This window comes from Dermacentor variabilis, chromosome 3, assembly GCF_050947875.1.
Source record: "Dermacentor variabilis isolate Ectoservices chromosome 3, ASM5094787v1, whole genome shotgun sequence".
Taxonomy (NCBI): Eukaryota; Metazoa; Arthropoda; class Arachnida; order Ixodida; family Ixodidae; genus Dermacentor; species Dermacentor variabilis.
This window is the reverse complement of record NC_134570.1, coordinates 149,311,598-149,330,139: the sequence shown is the minus strand read 5'-3', so window position 1 is coordinate 149,330,139 and position 18,542 is coordinate 149,311,598. Positions and strand designations below refer to the sequence as shown.

The 18,542-nt window shown below is 51.3% G+C and overlaps 1 protein-coding gene across 1 annotated transcript in view; it reads right to left on the bottom strand.

The window, feature by feature from the left end:
* fabp (fatty acid binding protein) overlaps positions 1–18,362 on the bottom strand; it is a 42,172-nt gene extending 23,810 nt beyond the window's left edge. Inside the window, exon 1 of the mRNA XM_075686508.1 lies at positions 18,138–18,362. Within this exon, the coding sequence (XP_075542623.1) occupies positions 18,138–18,210 (73 nt within the window). The 5' untranslated portion in view covers positions 18,211–18,362. The remainder of the gene's footprint in view (positions 1–18,137) is intronic.
* Positions 18,363–18,542: the final 180 nt, after the last annotated feature.

The following is an 18,542-nucleotide window of genomic DNA, read 5'->3' as shown; positions in this document are numbered from 1 at the left end:
AAGAGACCATCTTTGTATTCATCGGTCCTCCTGCGGTCCTCGGCTTCTTTCTTATCCTGCAAGTTTCATCTGTTTAGTACTGACATAATGCGCTGATTGTATGCCATTCAAAGGTATCACAGTGTCTGTCGTGTTCGCTCCGAACACATTTGTATTCGTCCGGGTCCCCCTGTATCCACTGGGCCTAAATATATGTAAACGCACTCTTGCGCAGCCACAAGAGACGGCGACTACCTATCGATCAGCTCTCGTTTCTGCGTCAACGTACTGGACATTATACCTTACATAGTCATGCAATGCTATATCCGACTTCCAACCACTTCAGCGGAACGGTCGACAGACACAGAAGACGTGCACGAAATTGTCAATCTCGCTGTTTACAAACAAACTACCGACAGGCGCCGGCGTTACACACGTACGTTGGCACCGCGAGCCGTGCTTGCATCCGACCCACTGCGGCAACAAGCGCAGTTGGCGACAACAGTTCGCGCGCTTACGAAGTTCAAATGATGCTTGCTTGCTTGAAAGCTTTTATTCAAAACAGGAAGAGAGGTAGAGCCCTTATGGGGCTCCGCAATGGGTGGAGTCTATTCCGGGACCCCATTGCCGCCGACGTCCTCGACGCAATCGGAGCGCCGGTCGTCCACACAGTTCTTCACCACAGGGCGGCCGGCACGAAGCACGAAAGAAGCGAAGTTCTTCCGAACGAAAACGCGACGAGCGCCTGTCCCCGGTTGGCTGCGCATTTCCACGCGTATACGAGGAAAGCTAGACGACTGCTGCACCGCGGAAACCTTTATAAGAAGGGAACGGCGCGAGTTGGCAGGAAAGGCATACTACATCCACGCTTCACGTCATTCACCACGCAAAGTGGTTGAGTCGAGCGGGCAATAACGGCAGCGTGGCGGTGCTAATAAATACGGGCGCCGGGTATAGTCGCCGCTGGGAACAGCCACAGAGCGAGCAATATTGATACGACGCGACTCTATCATTTACTCCAAATTTCGAATTCCGATATAACGACATCTCGACATAACGAAGCGAAATGCCGATGTTAGCGATTTCGTTATATCGCGGTTTTATATCAAATGCCAGTCGGAAACGCGGGTGATGTTACTGCAAATGCAGGTATTCTCATTCAACGAGGGGAAGGAAGACGGGATGTAGTAAGGAAGAAAAAAGATTTCTAATACTTCTTTCTTCCCATTTTGTAGCTGCACTAAATGTTAATGAAGGCTTTGTAGCGTTTTACAGCATACTTCCGTGTTCGTTTTTTTTTTATTCATGCCAGTGGCTTGATTTCTTACCAGCTCGCAATTCCCGTACTGAATGAACAAATCCTGTTTTCTTTTTAACGTCGCACTCTTCCAATGTAAGGTACATAATTTATGGAAATTCACTTCGTCGCATTGTATCGTACAAAAGCGCCTGCCGGAGCCCCGTCGTAGACACGCCGTTGGAACGAGGGAAGCAAGATCGACGCTCTTGACCTGAAATAGATGAAATTCGAGGTAACGACCCTCCTTCCTCCCGCACACCCGTAAAAACGCAACTGTTACCTTCGCTCCTTCGGCGTGCACACGTGGAAACTAGCGAACGTGCGTTGAGGAAACACTCCAAACGATACAAGGAACCTGCCGTCGACAAGGAACGGCGCCTGGACCGAGCCTCGTGATCAACCAGGCGGGTCCGAATGGCCCATTGGAACCACGCGATGCGTTTACGGAAGCAAAAATTGCGCCCGCAATCAAGGCGCATTGGAAAGATGGCCGTCGTTCAGGGAAGAAAACACACGTGCACCAGGGGCGGCGCGTCAGGAAAATGCCAGGCTCGGTTCACTATGTGTGTGTGAAAGAGAGAGAGAGAGAGAGAGAGAGATAAAGAGAGAGAGAGAGAGTAGCCGACGGATATCGCCAGATTCAATGTATGCCACACGTGGCCATCAGCTCACTTCCTCTGCAATGCAGGCGTCAAATGCACGCGTCGGACGCAGAAAGTGTAGTCAGCACACACAACCGGCAGCGCCGCCTTAGCAGGCCATTCAATTGTTCACAGAATGACGCCTAGCCGTGCGGGAAAAGAAAAGGAACAGAAGTAGTAAAACAACGCGTTTGTAAGCCGCGTTTACATGAATGCGACAGTGGCGCATCGCATAGCATTTCTAGCGCATCTCATTCACGTAAACAGCGGTAATGCGCTAGGAAGGCGCATCGCATTAATGCGTCAGGCGAGGGTAGATTTACGGGCGGCGAGTCGACTCACGCGTGTGGCGCGGCGTACTCGCGTGAGTTAATGCGCTACATGTGAACAGCGTCGCATGGCCTTTTTTTAAATGCGCCTGGAAATGCAATGCGCCACTGTCGCATTCATGTAAACGCGGCTATAGATTGTGCCTACACGCACGCAAAATACGGGGAGGGGGGGGGGGGAAACCGCGAATTCCGTTTACGACAGCCGAGTCGCTAGCATCGCGTCGCGTACGGAAGCCCCACAGGGCGGACAAGACACGATGTGCGCAAAGGAAGGAAAGGGTGTCGCGAATCCCCGCGCGTCTCAAAAGGAACGCGTGAGAACGAGACGCAGATCCCCCCCGTTTCCTCCTCCCCCGTCTTGTCACGCTGCCGCGCGACCAAGGGGGGCGGCTGCGGAAAAGACGCAGGTGGTCGTGGAGGCGGAAGCGAAGTTCGCGGCGGTGGCGGCGTCGCCTCGCCCGGGCGCCAGCAAGGCGACGTCGAAGCGGGACAACGGCGAAACCGCGAGAGAGCGGCGACACCTGGGGCGACGAAATGATGAACGGAGACGCCGACAGGAGGGCGCTGCGTTCCCGTCCACGTTTGGCTCGCGCTAACTTCTTCCCGATGCTTGCAGAAAGAACACAAAAGCGAGCGAATTTAGCGCGATTTAATTATTGCGCTGCGCAAGGGTGCACTTGGGGTGCGGTATCCATTAAAAGAAAACATTTAAAATGAAATCGAATTATGCGGTTTGACGTCCCACGACCTACGAGAGACACCGAAACGACAGACTCCGGAGGGTTGGATTTTGACCCCGTGAAGTTTTAACGCGAAAGGCTGGGCTAGTTTGACCTGGACGAGTCAACGTAAGACGGCGCCACTTCTTGAGCGAGGACGGAACCGAAGAACACTTTGTCGTTTGTCCGCGTTTGGCTGTTTCGTTTTTCTCACTATTTTCATTCATTCATTTTAATTTCGCCCCTTCCTCCCTTCACCGAAATGCGGTCGCCACTACCTCGTCCTCAGCCGGTGCGTCTATGCACCGCGAGAAGGCTGAAGCCGTTCAGCTTACATTGCAAGCATTGGCCTGAATGTTCACGCATACGAACGTCACTTATTTACAGAGCTCGCGTTATTAAAGATTGCTCGGCCTGCCGACTCGGCGTGTGCGTCGGCAGCTTAGTCGCTGCGAAGCTGCGGACAAAACTACAAAGACAAGCTTAAACGCAATGAAGAGGAAAGCACATTCTCGGACACATGCGCTTGGCGATGTGAAAAAGGGGTCAGCGCGCTTTATGGACGTACGTACAATGAAAGGTCAAAATTAAAGATGGCAGTATCAAATTGCAATGTAATAGTACAACTCTGCTTCGCCCTCCACCCAGAGTTTTTTTCGACATTCGTCATCGGCTAGACTGGTTCAGCTGCGGAATCTCGGCGCAGGAATGCATTTAGCTCCCGACCACAATGGAAACAATCAGGCGTAACAGCTGGGCTATCCTGCATTTCAGTTTCGGTAAGGGTTTTCGATTTTTGCCGACGGCATGTCTCTATTTTCCCTGCTAATGGATAGCGTGACTGTGCAATGGCCCGTCAATATGACCGACTATTATACCGGGAGCTTCGATTGAGGCCGTAAAAACAATCACGCCAATGTCAAAAAGTACCGAGAGGTGCATAGCGAAGTGCAGCGAGAGTGATGGAAGCAGTTCAGAGCAGAAAAAGAAACAACGAAGCTGGTGAAAATTAACGAATGATAGCTTTGAGAAATACGAATAGCGTTGCTCTCTCTCAAATCAATTTTAAGGTGTTTTTTTTTTTTTTTTGCGAAAGCAGACGTTTCTATTGTAGGGATAAAAATTATGAGCATCCTGCAATTGAGACGGGAATGGTGACTGACGCACACAGCTTGTTGGAGGCAACCTGCTGCGTATTTTACGTCCGCTTCACAACCTTCTTTATTTTTTCGAGGGCTATCTATAGTTTCTGGACATCGGCGGCACAATATAACACCTATTCATCGAACAAAACTTAAGTGTGCGCTCACGTAAAGTCATTTCACCGTCCTCAACCTATCCATACGATGCACAATATGTACTACGGGAACACAAACAACTAACACACACACATGGATTCGCATATAGTTTAATACGATTCCTCACGCTGGGGGCTTCATTAGTGTTATACACGTTCCTGCTTTATTCGTCCCCCAATAGAAGTTACGTCCACACAGACTGCACGCCGCGCCCGAATGCGCTCATCATCTGTGCTCGAACATGAGACGACCAGAATTACACGACGTGCCGCCTAATTCACCGAGCCCTGCGGCAGACGGCTCCCAGGGCAGCTATTTTGTAGCGATGCCTTATGCCTTATTCTATGCTATTCTTATCCACCACACACGGCCGCCTGATCCCGTTGATAATGTGGGCAGACCGTCGCTCTGACCACTGGCCGAGCGCGAAAAGCCTGAAAAGGCATAGAATCGGAAAAGGCATCGCTACAAAATACCGGCCCAGGGCTCTCAATAACCGATGACGGGCTCGGAGCCACGTGTTCACGTCGTCCGCGCCAAGCAGCTGCGGCGAGTAACCTGCCCGCTATTACATTGTCACACGTCCGAGTGAGCACTTTCTAACAATCGCCACCCGTCCATTGAAGCGAAATGGCGCACTATAATGCGCCGGTGCAAAGCGTGCGGCAGGATATGAAATATTGTCTGTTTACGTATCCGGCAAGTGCGTCAGCGCCTGTCGCAGCGCGCGCCTAACAATAAAGCGAAATCAATTCTACGCTTCTCGGCCTCGCGTTTCCATTACTCGGGTGGCACCAGTAAAGGTTCGGCAATAAACACCGTCTCCTCACGCGAAACGCTCGACAAAGGTCATAACGTCTGCTTGAAAAGGCAGTAATTATATACATATACATATATATACATATACATATACATACATATACATATACATACATATACATACATATACATATACATACATATACATACATATACATATACATACATATACATACATATACATATACATACATATACATATACATACATATACATATACATACATATACATATACATACATATACATATACATACATATACATATACATATATATATGTATATGTGTATATATATATATATATATGTATGAATGAACAAGCCCTCAGCACACACACGCACGCGGTGGTAACCAAGGTGCTCTAAGCACGCGCCGCACACCTGCAGCACGCGTGCGGTCGTGCGAAAAACTGCGCATGTCGGACGCAGATGCACAAATTTCAGTTTACACTGTTTGTGCGGACCCAGTGTAAACTGAAATTCGCGCAGCTGCGAGCGACACGTGCAATTTTCTTTCGGACGACCGCAGGCGTGCGGCAAGTGCGAGGCGCGCCTTGGGCGTAAATCGATCCCTTGGCGCCATGTACCATTTTAGCGACAGCACGGGGCGGCAAGGAAAGTGACTAGTGAAAAGAGCGCAGAGGGTTAATCGAATTAACTCCCACTCGCCAGCGCTCACGTCAGTCAAAGTAAAAAGTATGCAATGATGATTCCTATAGTTACGCACTTATGAGAGAAATTAAGCAAAATTTGCAGTTGGATAACAATTCGAGTGCCGGCTTTTAAGTGGCAAGGCTGCAGACTGGGCTGTACAACTGCACTGCGAGGAGGTGGATTCTGAATAATCCAGCACGCAAGGAAATCTATGCACACAACGTTGTTGCTTTCCGACGACGTGGTAGTGCGGGCACCGCGGCCGTGAGTCCAACCCACGACCTTGAGATCAACTGAAGAAAAAGAAAACACCGCAGCCGCTGATTCACTGCGTGGGAGGTGTTGTGGATGAGCGAAATAACTGCTGCGAAAAGATGTCCAGCTCCACCGGGCTGCAGAGGACTGTCCCGTTATAGTGTCCTTGGAGTCGCGCCGCCACGAAATGCCTACACCGATCTCAAGACAGGAGCCAATGCCGTGATGCCCCCCCCCCCCCCCCGATAGACAAATCTTAGCGCGATGACCGCCGCCAGGCATAGAGGCAACGCATCAAGAAAATCCGTCACGCAATAAGGACGCGTAATATCCAGCCAACGAAGCGATCCCGTAATAGGTACACAGGAGGCGAAGCGGAGAGTCGCCCTTGCGACTGTACAATAAAACCGGTCTCGCTCGATTGTTGCAACGTTTCGAGTGCTTTTCTCAGATTACGCTGGGCAACCGCTAGTCCAACTTCAAGGCCTGCAAGGCGCGTTCGTGTGGTTTGTTGGCACGCACGCATGTCACGTAGGTAATTCGTTATTTGGCAGACAGTGGCTCGGGCTGTCCTATACGCCAGACAGGATGACGTGTTTCGGTCCATGGGCGACGCCGTCTCAAAGTGTGGAACAAAGAGTCCTATTCGAAACGTCACTACGTCTGATTTCGTACCGCGGTAACTTCATCGCAGGACAAGATTCGCACCTTTAAAAGAGAAGCCTCTTTGCGAACATCGCCGGGTTTCGTGACCAAGGGCACTCTGGCCTGGCTGTACTCTTGCCACATAGACCGACCAATCAGAGCGGAACACGCGCGCCGCTGGGTTCCTTGCAACACCACCAGAGGGCGCTCGCTCCGCGGCTGCACGGTAATCGGGAAGTGATGCGGACAGAATGAATTAGAATTGCGCAACGTACGTATGTGCATGCTGCCCCTGAAACCATGACGCGTTCAAAGCGTCCGTAGTACTCGGTAGTAGTCAGTGGCTCCGCTTAAGGAAAGGTTCGGTACAATTTGTGCGCGTGCGACTCCCTGTGCCTGTGTGTGTTCGACTCTTTCTGCACTTACACAAAGCTTCGTTGTATGTAGATTCCAACCCCGTATTTGCTGCAGTTTCTTTCCTCTTCATTTCAACCAGAGGATGAGCCACACTGGTTCACTGGTTGGTTCGCTCTGCAACCCATACAGCCCTCCGTCCACGCCCATCAACGCCATACCTGTGCCGTTTATAGCTCGTCGTCGCACGGTCCTCAGCACCGAGTGCTATCTGTCATCATCCACATAATTTAGTGCCAGTTGAAAGCACCGATAGCTAACTCTTGAATGGCCCATTAAAACTTGGCCACTTACACTGCAAAGTCATTCCGCATTGTTGTGATTAACCTGCCAGGTGTGAGAGGCATTCAAACGGGCTTCCCCACGTTAACATACTTGCCCTCTTTTCCGAATCGACGCCACCTCGTTCTCAACGAGCTGACACAAAAGGATAGAAGCAGAAACCAAAGGTCAAGATGACGTCACCCCTTTTCTCCGCGCTGACACCGAGGACGGGCAAAAGGGAAAGACGGCGACGACGACAGGACTGCCAGTGGTTACTTAAGGCCGTGCTGGCACGTGTTAATAAGACCGCTCGAGACTCGTCACATCCATGTACCAATGAAGTGAATAAAACCTTTATGTTTTTCATCCTCACGATGCCCGGCTTCGTCGTCGTTTGCCGATTCCTGCGGTGCGGGAGGGGTAGGTGCCACAGCACGGGTCTCTCGCTACTCAAAACAGGCGAGGCACGGCTGGAAGACATGGCGACGACAGACCAGATCCTAAGCAGGCGGAGCCGAAAACCAGCAGGGAGAGGGAGCCTCGAAGATGGAATGCACCTCAATGCCCAGCTGTAGGCAGAGCGTCGCGGTGCAAAATGTTCGGCGGCGGTTGAAAGGAGGCAGCCTCTACACGCGCGAGGGCAAAAGCACATCAGCTGGCCCCTTTCCCATCAATCCGTCTCTTCTGCCGCGACAGCCACCCGTAATTCGCATTTCCGCCTGCCTCTGCTCAATTAGACGCCGCCGCGCAGTTTGCGTCGTCGCAGTGGTGCGAGCGCTGTTGTGTGTTGCACAAGAGGAACCCGTTGAGAACGGCGCTCTCGGCGCACTCCCTCCGCCGGTGCCCCAGAAAGGGGCCACGTCGGCGGTCGGTGCCTCCACCGACCCACCAAGGCTCTCGAATTGCGGGAAAGGAATGCCAGGGACCAACTGTACACACACTGGAAACAAGACTCGAACTAAGAGGAACCGGTGCCAGAAGACAAGGGGGCGGGGAAGTTACGTAGTAACCGTCGCCGAGAGACCGCGCGACGCATACGTGCACGACGGGCTGAGCCGAGACGCACGTCGCAAGAATGCGCCGAGGGAGAGGGTGAAGGCCACTCCGCAACAGAGCGGTGCACACAGTATGCTGTCGCGAGCACCGACCATTCATTCATTCATTCATTGGGGCCGCGCCGCAGCAGACGCGGGATGCTTGCGTCAAACGGATGAAGGAGAAGGGGAGGGCTGAGAGACGGCTGGCAGTGGTACGCTACATAACGTGCATGGGAGCATACACACGCACTCACAACGGGCGACACAGGCTAGGCGGGGTGCGCAACGGCACGGGAAACCCGCTTCCTGCATCCAGCCAGCGTAACGGAAGCACGCCGGCGAACGCACAGAGTGCCTCGGCGGTGGGTGCAGTTCGCTCGCCGCTGAAGCCCCTCCCCCTCGCCACTTGCGCTGCGCGCCGGCTAAGCTTGAAACAGGTGGTGGTAGAATCTGGCGCGCCGTCCCGAACTCGGCACTGTTTCCACTCGAACGTGCCGCCACAAATTTCACGAGCGGGTTAAGTTTCACATGTGCATGAAAATCTTTTACTGCACGCTCTGCTCCGCGTCCCGATGATTCGCGCCAAATTACATGGCCCGCGTTGAGCTGCGCCTCCATGGTTTCCACGCAGGTTAACTTTACGAAAAGTTAGCAGCCGTGGCAGCGCCTGCTGCGTGAGCAGCGCCACCCAACGTTCCTCACGACCGTTAATTCTACTCGTCAGCCAATCGACGTCGCCGAGCTTCTGAAAAGAAGTCACACTCGACTCCAGCGGAGAAAGCAGCCCGCACTAGCAGACGCTTGTAGCCTAAACCATAAGCTCTGGCAATGACGTCAGTACTACGTCACCTTGCTGTGTGATCTTTGTCATCGAGAAACAGAAGCTTGCTTATTCCCGTGAAACGAGTTGTCTTGAATAAACTGCAAACACATAATAGTTTCGGTTTCAGTTAGCTGTCTCCATATGTCATAGTGTACGCAATATTTAAGAAAGCTGCTTGGCCAAACGATGGGAAAAAGTTACGAGGTAAGAAACGCAATACAGCCTTAATATAGCTCAAAAACGCTCCACTAAACCCACGTAGGTGTCCCTAAGTGTAGGCGGCTCAACGCTCACAACACGTGATCATCAGGAACACTCATTTCGTTAAGCCCTTTCTGAAGGCCGCTCTGGCACGAGGGCAATGTCCCATTGACTACAGCGGTTTCGAAAGAAGGTTGAAGGAGGGCGCTAACGAGAAAAGCAAAAGCGGAGAATGCGCAGTTCACGGCTGTACGGCGCATCGATGAGCCAACGGAGCCCATGGTGACCGCAGACGTCGTCCCACTTGCATGGATTTCTTGCGGGCCACCAGCGGCCGACCGCATCATTGAACAGTCACGCGGCACTTAACGCGGGGACACGCTCAGCTTGTGCAAGCTGCAACGCGGGTTGAGGGAGGCGAGAAAAATCGCAGCCACTGCGCGCTAGAGCGATAAAAACCATCTCTCACGATGCTCGCGTGGAAAAAAACGCGCAGCATTCGGGCGTTCATAATCGACACTTACCGCAGCGGTGGGGAAGCGAAGTAGAGCGAACGCGCGGCGGAGCAAACGAGCGATACAGCAGCAGCTGTGGATAACTCTGAAGGTAAGCAACCCTCTCCATTATCGGCGAATGTAAGGAACGGGACGTTGTTGAGAAGACTGAGAAATATGAACGACTGCCGTCATACATCACGGGTGACAAGTGTGTGCGAAACGACACCTGCTCATTGAACACAACCACGCCTCGAACATTTAGGAGGGGAAAGAACTCTTTTTTCGGTCTACGAAACGCTACGCGGTAGAATCTTCCTGCCTTTATAAGGAGAAGGCGGGTGGGAGGGTAGGTTCATGGCTGGAGTCCTGAAACCCCGGACTCTGGAGACAACACAACTGGCGCGTTCTGCAGCGCGTTGCAAATTGATAACAGTCATAATGTAATGAAAAGCAGTAACCGTCAAAATGCAAAACAATGTACGGAGAGTAGGGGGGCCATTCTGTAAGAGTCCACCTAGTGGACTCCATTTCAGCCGCTGCTGATTGGATGCAGTTGTACGAGAGAGAGGAGGCGACGAGCGGCCCTATAGCCAATCAGCAGCGGCCGAAATGGACAGTCCACTAGGTGGACTCTTACAGAATAGCCCCCCCCCCCCGCCTCATGTGGTGTACTGACGTCATCGTGGCCGCCATGGTTTGGTACTACAGCTCGGTGAAAAGCTGCGTCGGTGACCACGCGAAAGCTATCCGTACCACGGCCGATACGTACGGAATGAGCCGCTCGCATCTCCCCAACGATAATGTATGCCCTACGCAGTCATCCTTCCAGCTAATTATACCGACATTGGTCTGGTGGCGATGGCAAACTGATCTAAACCGGCTGCTGTCGGGATCAGTTGCCATGATGTTCTGCAAAGACTGGTTCAGCGACTCCGCATTTCTTAATGAAGTCGGAATTAAAAAAAGGACGTGTGGCTGATTTGAGTGCACGTTACAGAAACACGGGTGGTCAAAATTAGTACGGAGGACTCTACTATGGCCCCCGCCAGCTGAGGTGCTTCTTTGGGGCGTATACACACATAAATGAACACTAAACAACTCCGTGTCCTTCCACTCTTAAGAAGGATGACCAGCGAAGCTGTGCATGTGGGACCCTTAATGGCGAACTGCGCCTCCACCGCGGGTCGGTCCAGCACTGCACTATGTTCAGGATCGACACGATAGTGGAGGAGGTAGCCCTGAAAAGCTTCGCTGTAGAAAAACTCCAGCGCACTAACTGTGCACATATATATAGCCGCAGGGGCCATTTACTACGTTCGTTAGTGCATAGAGCACAAACGCGGTACGGCGAGTCGCATCGTGTAGGCCATTCGTAGCCTGCGGCAGCAAATAGCGGCACATTCCTTAATCTCTCGGTTTCACGTCTCACGTCTGTTCAATAGCCGGACGGCTAATCGGCAACATCTCTAAGCACGTTCACGTCGATTGATAAGCAACACATCCTTCCTTCCTTTCCAAACGCGAAGCCCGAGGCTTACCTCAACGCACGCAGCCTCGTATGACATCGTATACCCGCAGAATAATTGTGAGTGTCGCCTCAAAGCCACCCGAGAGGCACGCAAGAGGAACATTACACAACCGGAGGCCAACAAACCATTCGCATCCGCCGCAAATAAAGTAACAAAACGAAGAGAGTGCAAGTTACGTAACTCCAATCGAGCAAAGCTGGTTTACCCCGAGGCACGCAATTCTCGCGGCCATCGCAATTAATACACGCTGCAGAATGTGCACACTTAGGCGATCGCCGAGTCCCCTATGGGAGGAACACGGCGACGTGCAAGTGAGCCGTCGGAACACGTTTGGCGGGGTTGAAGATGACTCAGGGCAATTACGCAACGATAGTATTTTAACTCTCGCGATAGCTCACCCAACCCGATAGTGATCTGAGCAGGCTTTATGAACCAATTCGAGTCAGGCGAAAGGGAACAAACACCGAGCGGCGTACGGTGAAGGAATGTGCCTACGTTAGCAGGGATGGATTGCATCCGAGGGGGGGGGGGGGAGGGGCAACCAGTGTCGCAACGCACAGTGCTCCTTCCCGGAGAAACGAGGCAGTGCGTGAGGGTGAGGTCACGCATGCACGATCGCGTTGGGCGTTGCCAACGCAATACTGGAAACCCAGACCAACGGCAGATGCATGCATGCCATGTACGTACGTACTGGCAGTGTGTGTCTTTGGAAGTCGGGACTGCGCGCGAATCGCTGCAATTTACGGCATAATCCTTGGCAAATGCCCGCTCGACTCACCCACGACTGGCACAGAGGTTTAGATTCGCTTCGCGTTCCGCTTGCGTTAAGCAGGCCCGTTCGAGTCCCAGCAAGACTAGAGCACAGTTTGGGTTATGTCGCGTATACGCCATTTCCGGTATATATAGACCAACTTTAGCATACACACTAATGCCGCCGGCGCTCCCGGAATCAACGCTATCTAATAACGAGAGCTTACTGGTGGGATCGGTGCCCCAAATGGATACGGGAGTCGCCGTATCTTGGAAGGATCTGTTTTGTAGTTGTGTTTTTTATTTAGGTAGCCGAAGGCGGAGGGGAAATAGAAAATGGTGTAATCTAGGCAACGCCTTCTGTCTATCTCGAAGCAAGACGCTAATTAGCTAGACGTCTGCTGGCGCTATTGCTTTGCATTTTCACTCCGCTCTTCCGGCTGGAGGGAGTGGGGAGGGTCCGAGTCTGGAGTACTCCGCAAGCAGTTATCTTCACAGATGGGGGACCGCCGGCGCTTTTCTTGTTCTCCACGCGCATTTAGTCGCTGGGCAGATAAGTGAGCGTCCGATGGTCTGATTGCGAAGCACCGCGTCCCCTTAATCTCAGCCGTCACGAGAATCGTGACGCGTGACGGGCGGCCATGTCGGAAGCGACGAACGCCGCCCGACGTCGCAATCAACGCGCCGACAAACACATGCCAGTGCAAGGGGGGGGGGGGGGGTGCATGCAGTGTTTACGCTCACAAATGTGTCTGCTGCAGAAAAAATAAAGACTGTAGGTAAGCCCGCACGTATTTTTTTTTTTTTTTTTTTTAGTGTCACGAGTATGGACAAACGATCCCGACGTATTTTTCGCAAAACTACATACGTGCTTCGTCGGATGGCGTACAGTATGGAGGGCTGTAAATCAATTACCACACGGGGGGTTCAGCGAAGGCGCACCCGACAATAAATACCATGGTATTATTATTCTACATTGCCCCCCCCCCCCATCGGTATGAGATCCCCGCGCTCAAGAACCCAAACCCAGACCTCGTGTTCTGCAACGAATCGAGCCACGATCAAGACCGATTCAAACGGGTCGCGAAGAACCGGAACGAAAAGCGGCCCAGAACCAATTGTCACCGCCACCAGCAAAGGGAGCAGCGACTGAAGCGTGACTAGGTGAGGAGGGAGCAAGCATTAGTGAAGAAAAACAGTTTTTTTTTTTTCCTCTTTAAATTGAAGACAAGACAATTTGAATACATTCGAGGAGATGAAATTTCTAATTCATTTTATATACATCTTGTCCGGAAAGAAAAAAGGATTCTTTCATTCTGAAATTAGAAATTAAACGCCAGTTTTATTTATAGCGCCCGCTAAGTGCTACGAAAGGCAGGCAGCTCTTGCAGAATCCAGAAAGGCGCGGTCGTAAGAGCTCACCCGCCACACGCCCCCTTCACGTGTCGCGCTCGTTTAATTGCTCGTCAGCGTTTCGAGTTCTGGTGGCGTTGTGCTTGCAAGGTGCGTTTCATCGTTTGTAACGCGTCCAGTTAGGAAAAAAAAGTAACGAGTTACGACCGCCAGATGATTTTTAGTCACTTAGCTGCCTTCGTGCGGCTGCGCTGGCCGACGGGCTCGGCGTCCGACGATGCGACAATCATTCAACACCGAAAGCTCTCTTCGGCCCGCAAACAAACAATGCGTCGTGCGTGGGTGCGATTGCGACACCTGTTCGCTGCGTCGCTTTTAGCGCGCAATGACCATCGCGTCGAATTGAGGGACACGTGAAAACATTGCCCTAATGATAGGTCACCAAAATAAACCTCGCGCCTTTGAAACTAAAATGACGTCAGTTTTTTTTTTTTTTAACGGATATGACGCCATTTCATTTTTTTTACTCCGCCGGAAGCGTTCACTCGTCACAGAAATGCGACTAAACCACATGAACCGCCATGTTTTGAACGTACGGTCTTCTGTGGAAGCTCCGATACCACAGTATGTCTGCCTTGGCCACTGTGGCGTAGCTCTACCGAAGTCATGCCATTCCGAATGCCGATACGATCCAACGTACACCGTACCTTATACATTTGCGTATGTTCATTCAAAGCATAGTCAGGGGCGTCAAAAATGGAAGTTTTTTGTCGCAATGAAGCTAAAGCTGCCGGCGGGAGTGTGTGCGGTGCGTAAGGGGGGGGGGGGGGGGGGGAGGCGGAGCTTCTGCGCAAGTGTTGCTGCGCGAAGCGTTTTACGATGCCCTCGGTTTCTTCGTATACAAGCTACTGAAGTGGCTAGCTTCGACGTGTGGTCGCATATTTGCGCAAACGCAAAAGAGCAGAAAAAAGTCAAAGTTAACGCTCGTTGATCTATTTGTCTTATTTTGCTGTCGTAATTAACATGCTTACGTCATCTCTTCCAAAGTTTAATTATGCTAACGCGGATGAGAATGTGGTGTTTTTATTTTTTTTTTTCGAAGCGCTCTCACACTCATGCACAATTTGTCCGCAAGTACCTATATACGAACGATTCTTCCCAGCGTCCCCGCACACATGCCGCTTCTCAGGATGCCTGGAGGCCACCAGCCCACGACGACGTCATTGGGTTACGTAGTGTTCCGCTGTGCTGCGGCGAAGACTAATGCGTGCAACATCCAATCGTATTTCGCGGCAGATTCTGAAATAATGAAGTCCAACCCGGAACTGCATCAGCATTTCTGGCATGCCTTTGGACACCGGAACTGCTGCTAACTTGCGACGCGCTCCCAAAATAAGGCTGAACAGTTTAGTTTAGAAAAGAATAGTTTATTGAAAAGAGCTAATCTTTGTATGTTACTTAATTTGTGGAGTTGTGCTTACGAAAAACGTGCTGTTGGCAAAAGAAACATTTTATTCTGATCATCATCATCGAAAACATTTATTGGTATCTGCAGGATCTTTTGTTGTCTGTCGCGGTCTTCTTGGACTCGTGACTGGGTTCAGCATGGGTGGGGTCCTTTGTTCAGGACTCCAACGGCCTCAGATGCCCTGCGTGCTCGCTGCACCAGACCAATTTGGTCCTCGCAGCGGTCGCTGGCCAGCAGTGCCTCCCATTGCTCCGCACTTGGATTTAGGATTTTGGGGACTGCTGTTATAAGTTGGCATTCCCACGTGGTGCGACACAAGGTGGGCTTCTGACCGCACCCCGGGCATTTAGCTGCGCATCTGGTGGGGTACATTTCACTCAGTAGGTTTAAGAGGAAGCTTTAGCTCGGGCCAAACTCCGACGCGGCCTATTCAAATACATGTAAAAACGCAAAAACGTTTTTCTGAGATAACCCCTGGACCGATTTTAATGAAATTTGTTGCATTTGAGAGGGAAAGTGAAATTCTAGTGACTGTTGGTTGCGGAATTTTTATTTAGGTCCTGAATTTCGTTTGAAAAAAATAGAAGCATGAAGTTTACAAATTCATAACTCTCCATCAAGAGCAGATATCGCGGTTCTGTAAACGAGATCCATCAGATCATTGAAAGCGGACAAATTCGATACGTCAATTTATATCTTACGTGAATTTGTTACGTTGTTTACAAGGGTTCTGCAAAACCTATATTTTTATTTTACAATATTTTTTGACATTTATGTGTAACCTATCAATTTTGTCCGCTTTAGAGGTACTATTAGTTGCAGTTCACGGAATTGTATTATCAATTTTCATTGCTGAGTTACAGAGTTGGAAACTTGAAAGTCGTTTTTTGAAAATTTTCAATTTTTGCCAATTTTTAATAAAGAATTGACGACCTAAATCAAAAATCTGAAACCAACAGTCACTAGATCTTAAGTTTCTTTTAAATGCAACAAACCTCGTCAAATTTGGTGCCGTGGTTGCCGAGAAAAACGAATTCTGCTTTTACATGTATTTAGATAGGAGCACCCGATCTAAAGCTTCCTCTTAAGTTGGGCAAGGTTCGTGTCTGTAGCCGTCTCCAATCAGTGGCATCCGCCCTCGTGAGTGATTTATGTGGGGGAGGATATCGTATCCCGGCTCCCCTGTAGTGTGCCAATAAAGCCGATTATTCATTTGGAACAGACGGTAGAATTTCGAGTGTGAATTCCCCGGGTTCTCGGATTGCAAACCCTGCAGCTAGCCTGTCCGCCTCTCTTAGTTCCCCGCTATCCGTGGATGTCCCGCACTCACGGCATCTTGTGTTGCATCGGCTGTAGTTGTGTCGTTACGCCGCTTGTTGTCTCGAGGAGTACACAGAGTGCGCGGTGGCTTGTTCTACAGTTCAGGAAATGCCGGCAGGCGTCTTGAGAATCAGTTCTAATTGTTAAGAGATTTGCCGGTTCTGAAGCCCTCCGCCGCTTCTGGAATAGTCAGTACGAGTTTTCTGTTTGTCTCTGCTGGCATGCGGTGTGAACGCCCTCAGACGCACAAACATTGAACGACTTCGTGACGAAAATCTGTCGCATATTAAAATGCCGATCCATAGGGCTGTTCGTCAGCGGTAAAGAAAATGAGGAAACGAGATGCTGCAGATAAGCACGCGTCAATTGCTGTGAATCGTGTTGGGCCAGAAGGCTTTCTGCAAATAACAAATATACAACGCGACTCCGCGGTAGCAATGACCGAGAAGTTGAATAGCCACTGCATGCCAGTAAAAAAATAAAGCCCGTTCCTGAATATGTACCGATATGTCATGGCAGACAACGACACAAAAGTGCGCTAAATTGGCCTCCCCGCCGGCTTGCTCAAGCATTGATGGGGACGAGACAATGGCCACAAAAGAACGGGCGATCAACGCATGTGAGCGCAACGCGTTTTTTTCTTTTTCCTTTCTCTTTTTTTGTGAGTATGTGTGCTCGTGCAAGTGATGCGTTGGGGATGGGACAGCAGGAAGGAAAGCGGGAATCGACTGTCATACATGGACAACGAAGAGGGGCGGTGACGTCACGCTTTAATGGTACCGTTACGTGCTTAGGAAGCGCAGGATCAACATAAAAAATGGGACGAGGAAATAAAAAAAAAATTCTCCAGTCTGTCGGCTAGAGAAGGGGCATAGGGGTCACGGATGCGAGAGGGGCGTCAAACGCATGACGTCATGTAGCCACCCCACCCCAAAACACACACAAACACTTGTTTTCTTGAAAAAGGGCGCGACCGACACTATGAAACCGCGTTGGAACTTTGTTTGCGCTTGAGGTTCTGGCGGGACGGACCACGGCGGGTCACACAGCTTAGTGGAAAATGGAGCATGAGTTGAAGAAAACGCCCCGAGAAAACGCACGGTGCAGCGAGCCTGCTCGAGTTAAACAGCGAGAACCGGTAGGCGACAACGGTTCGCGCGCCGAGACGATGTAAAAACAGGTTCGCCCCTGTGTGGTGCCTTTTGTGGGGAGGAAAAGAACAGTGCACGCGGTTGGGTGCTCGGAACGACGAGCTAAACGACGGAGCTCAATCCAGCCTGCACAAGCTAGCGGCAAAATGCCGGGGCGCCGCGGCGTGGCAAGATCGCGTGACACGCCTTCCCCCGACCGTCTCCATATAATGCTAAATAACTGCAGCGCCTCTAAAGAAAAATGCCGGCGCAAGATTAAGCCGCCAAGGAAGCAAACGCTGTTTCTTTTGCTGTCGACGAACATAGTTTTGCGAAGCAGCAGCAGCGGATTTTAATTTTTTTTTTTCACCCCCGCACCGGGACGAAGTTCGGCTTTCCGGCCGAACACCGGTCGTAGTATGGCAGCTGCCACCGGGAGATTCCGGAAAGGAAAAGCCACGTGAGACGACGCCGGCAGTTGGGTGGCGTGATACGACGGCGCGCCGCTATATTCGAAAACGCGGTAGCTAGCGGCCGCGATCGATGATGTCCGGAAGAAAAAAAAAAAAGAAACGGAGAAAAGTAAACGAAGCATCCGCGTCCGTTGCCACAAATATTTCTGCGTTCGCACAACTTCTTTTGATTCTAGACGCACGCGCAGGCAAGGTGGCCGCGTTCCAACGTAAAAGAAAAACCGCGAAAAAACTCACCGAGCGCCTTGAGGAACTCGTCGAAGTTCTCGCTCTCGGAGAGCTTCCACTTGCCGACGAAAGCTGCTGCCATGGCTCTAGCTACGGGTGGGTTGGTAGGTCGGTGCTGAAGGCGTGAGACGCTAGCGGAGGGGCGGCTGCGAGCGTTCTAAGCGGGACGGGCTGCAGTCAACTTATGATGACGGCTTCGCCGATCTTGCCTCTCGAGACTAGCTCAGCACGGAGGCGGGTGGAGAGGGCGCATTGGCGCGTGCAAATTGGCAGGGAGAGAGAGAGAAAGCGAAAGGGCGCTGGACAAATCACACACACTACGCGAGGAAGAGGAGTGGCGCCGCGATCCCGCGCAGCTCTCTCCTCCTCCCGGTTTCTTCAGCATCGCTAGTTCTCTTTCACCCTCCTCCGCGT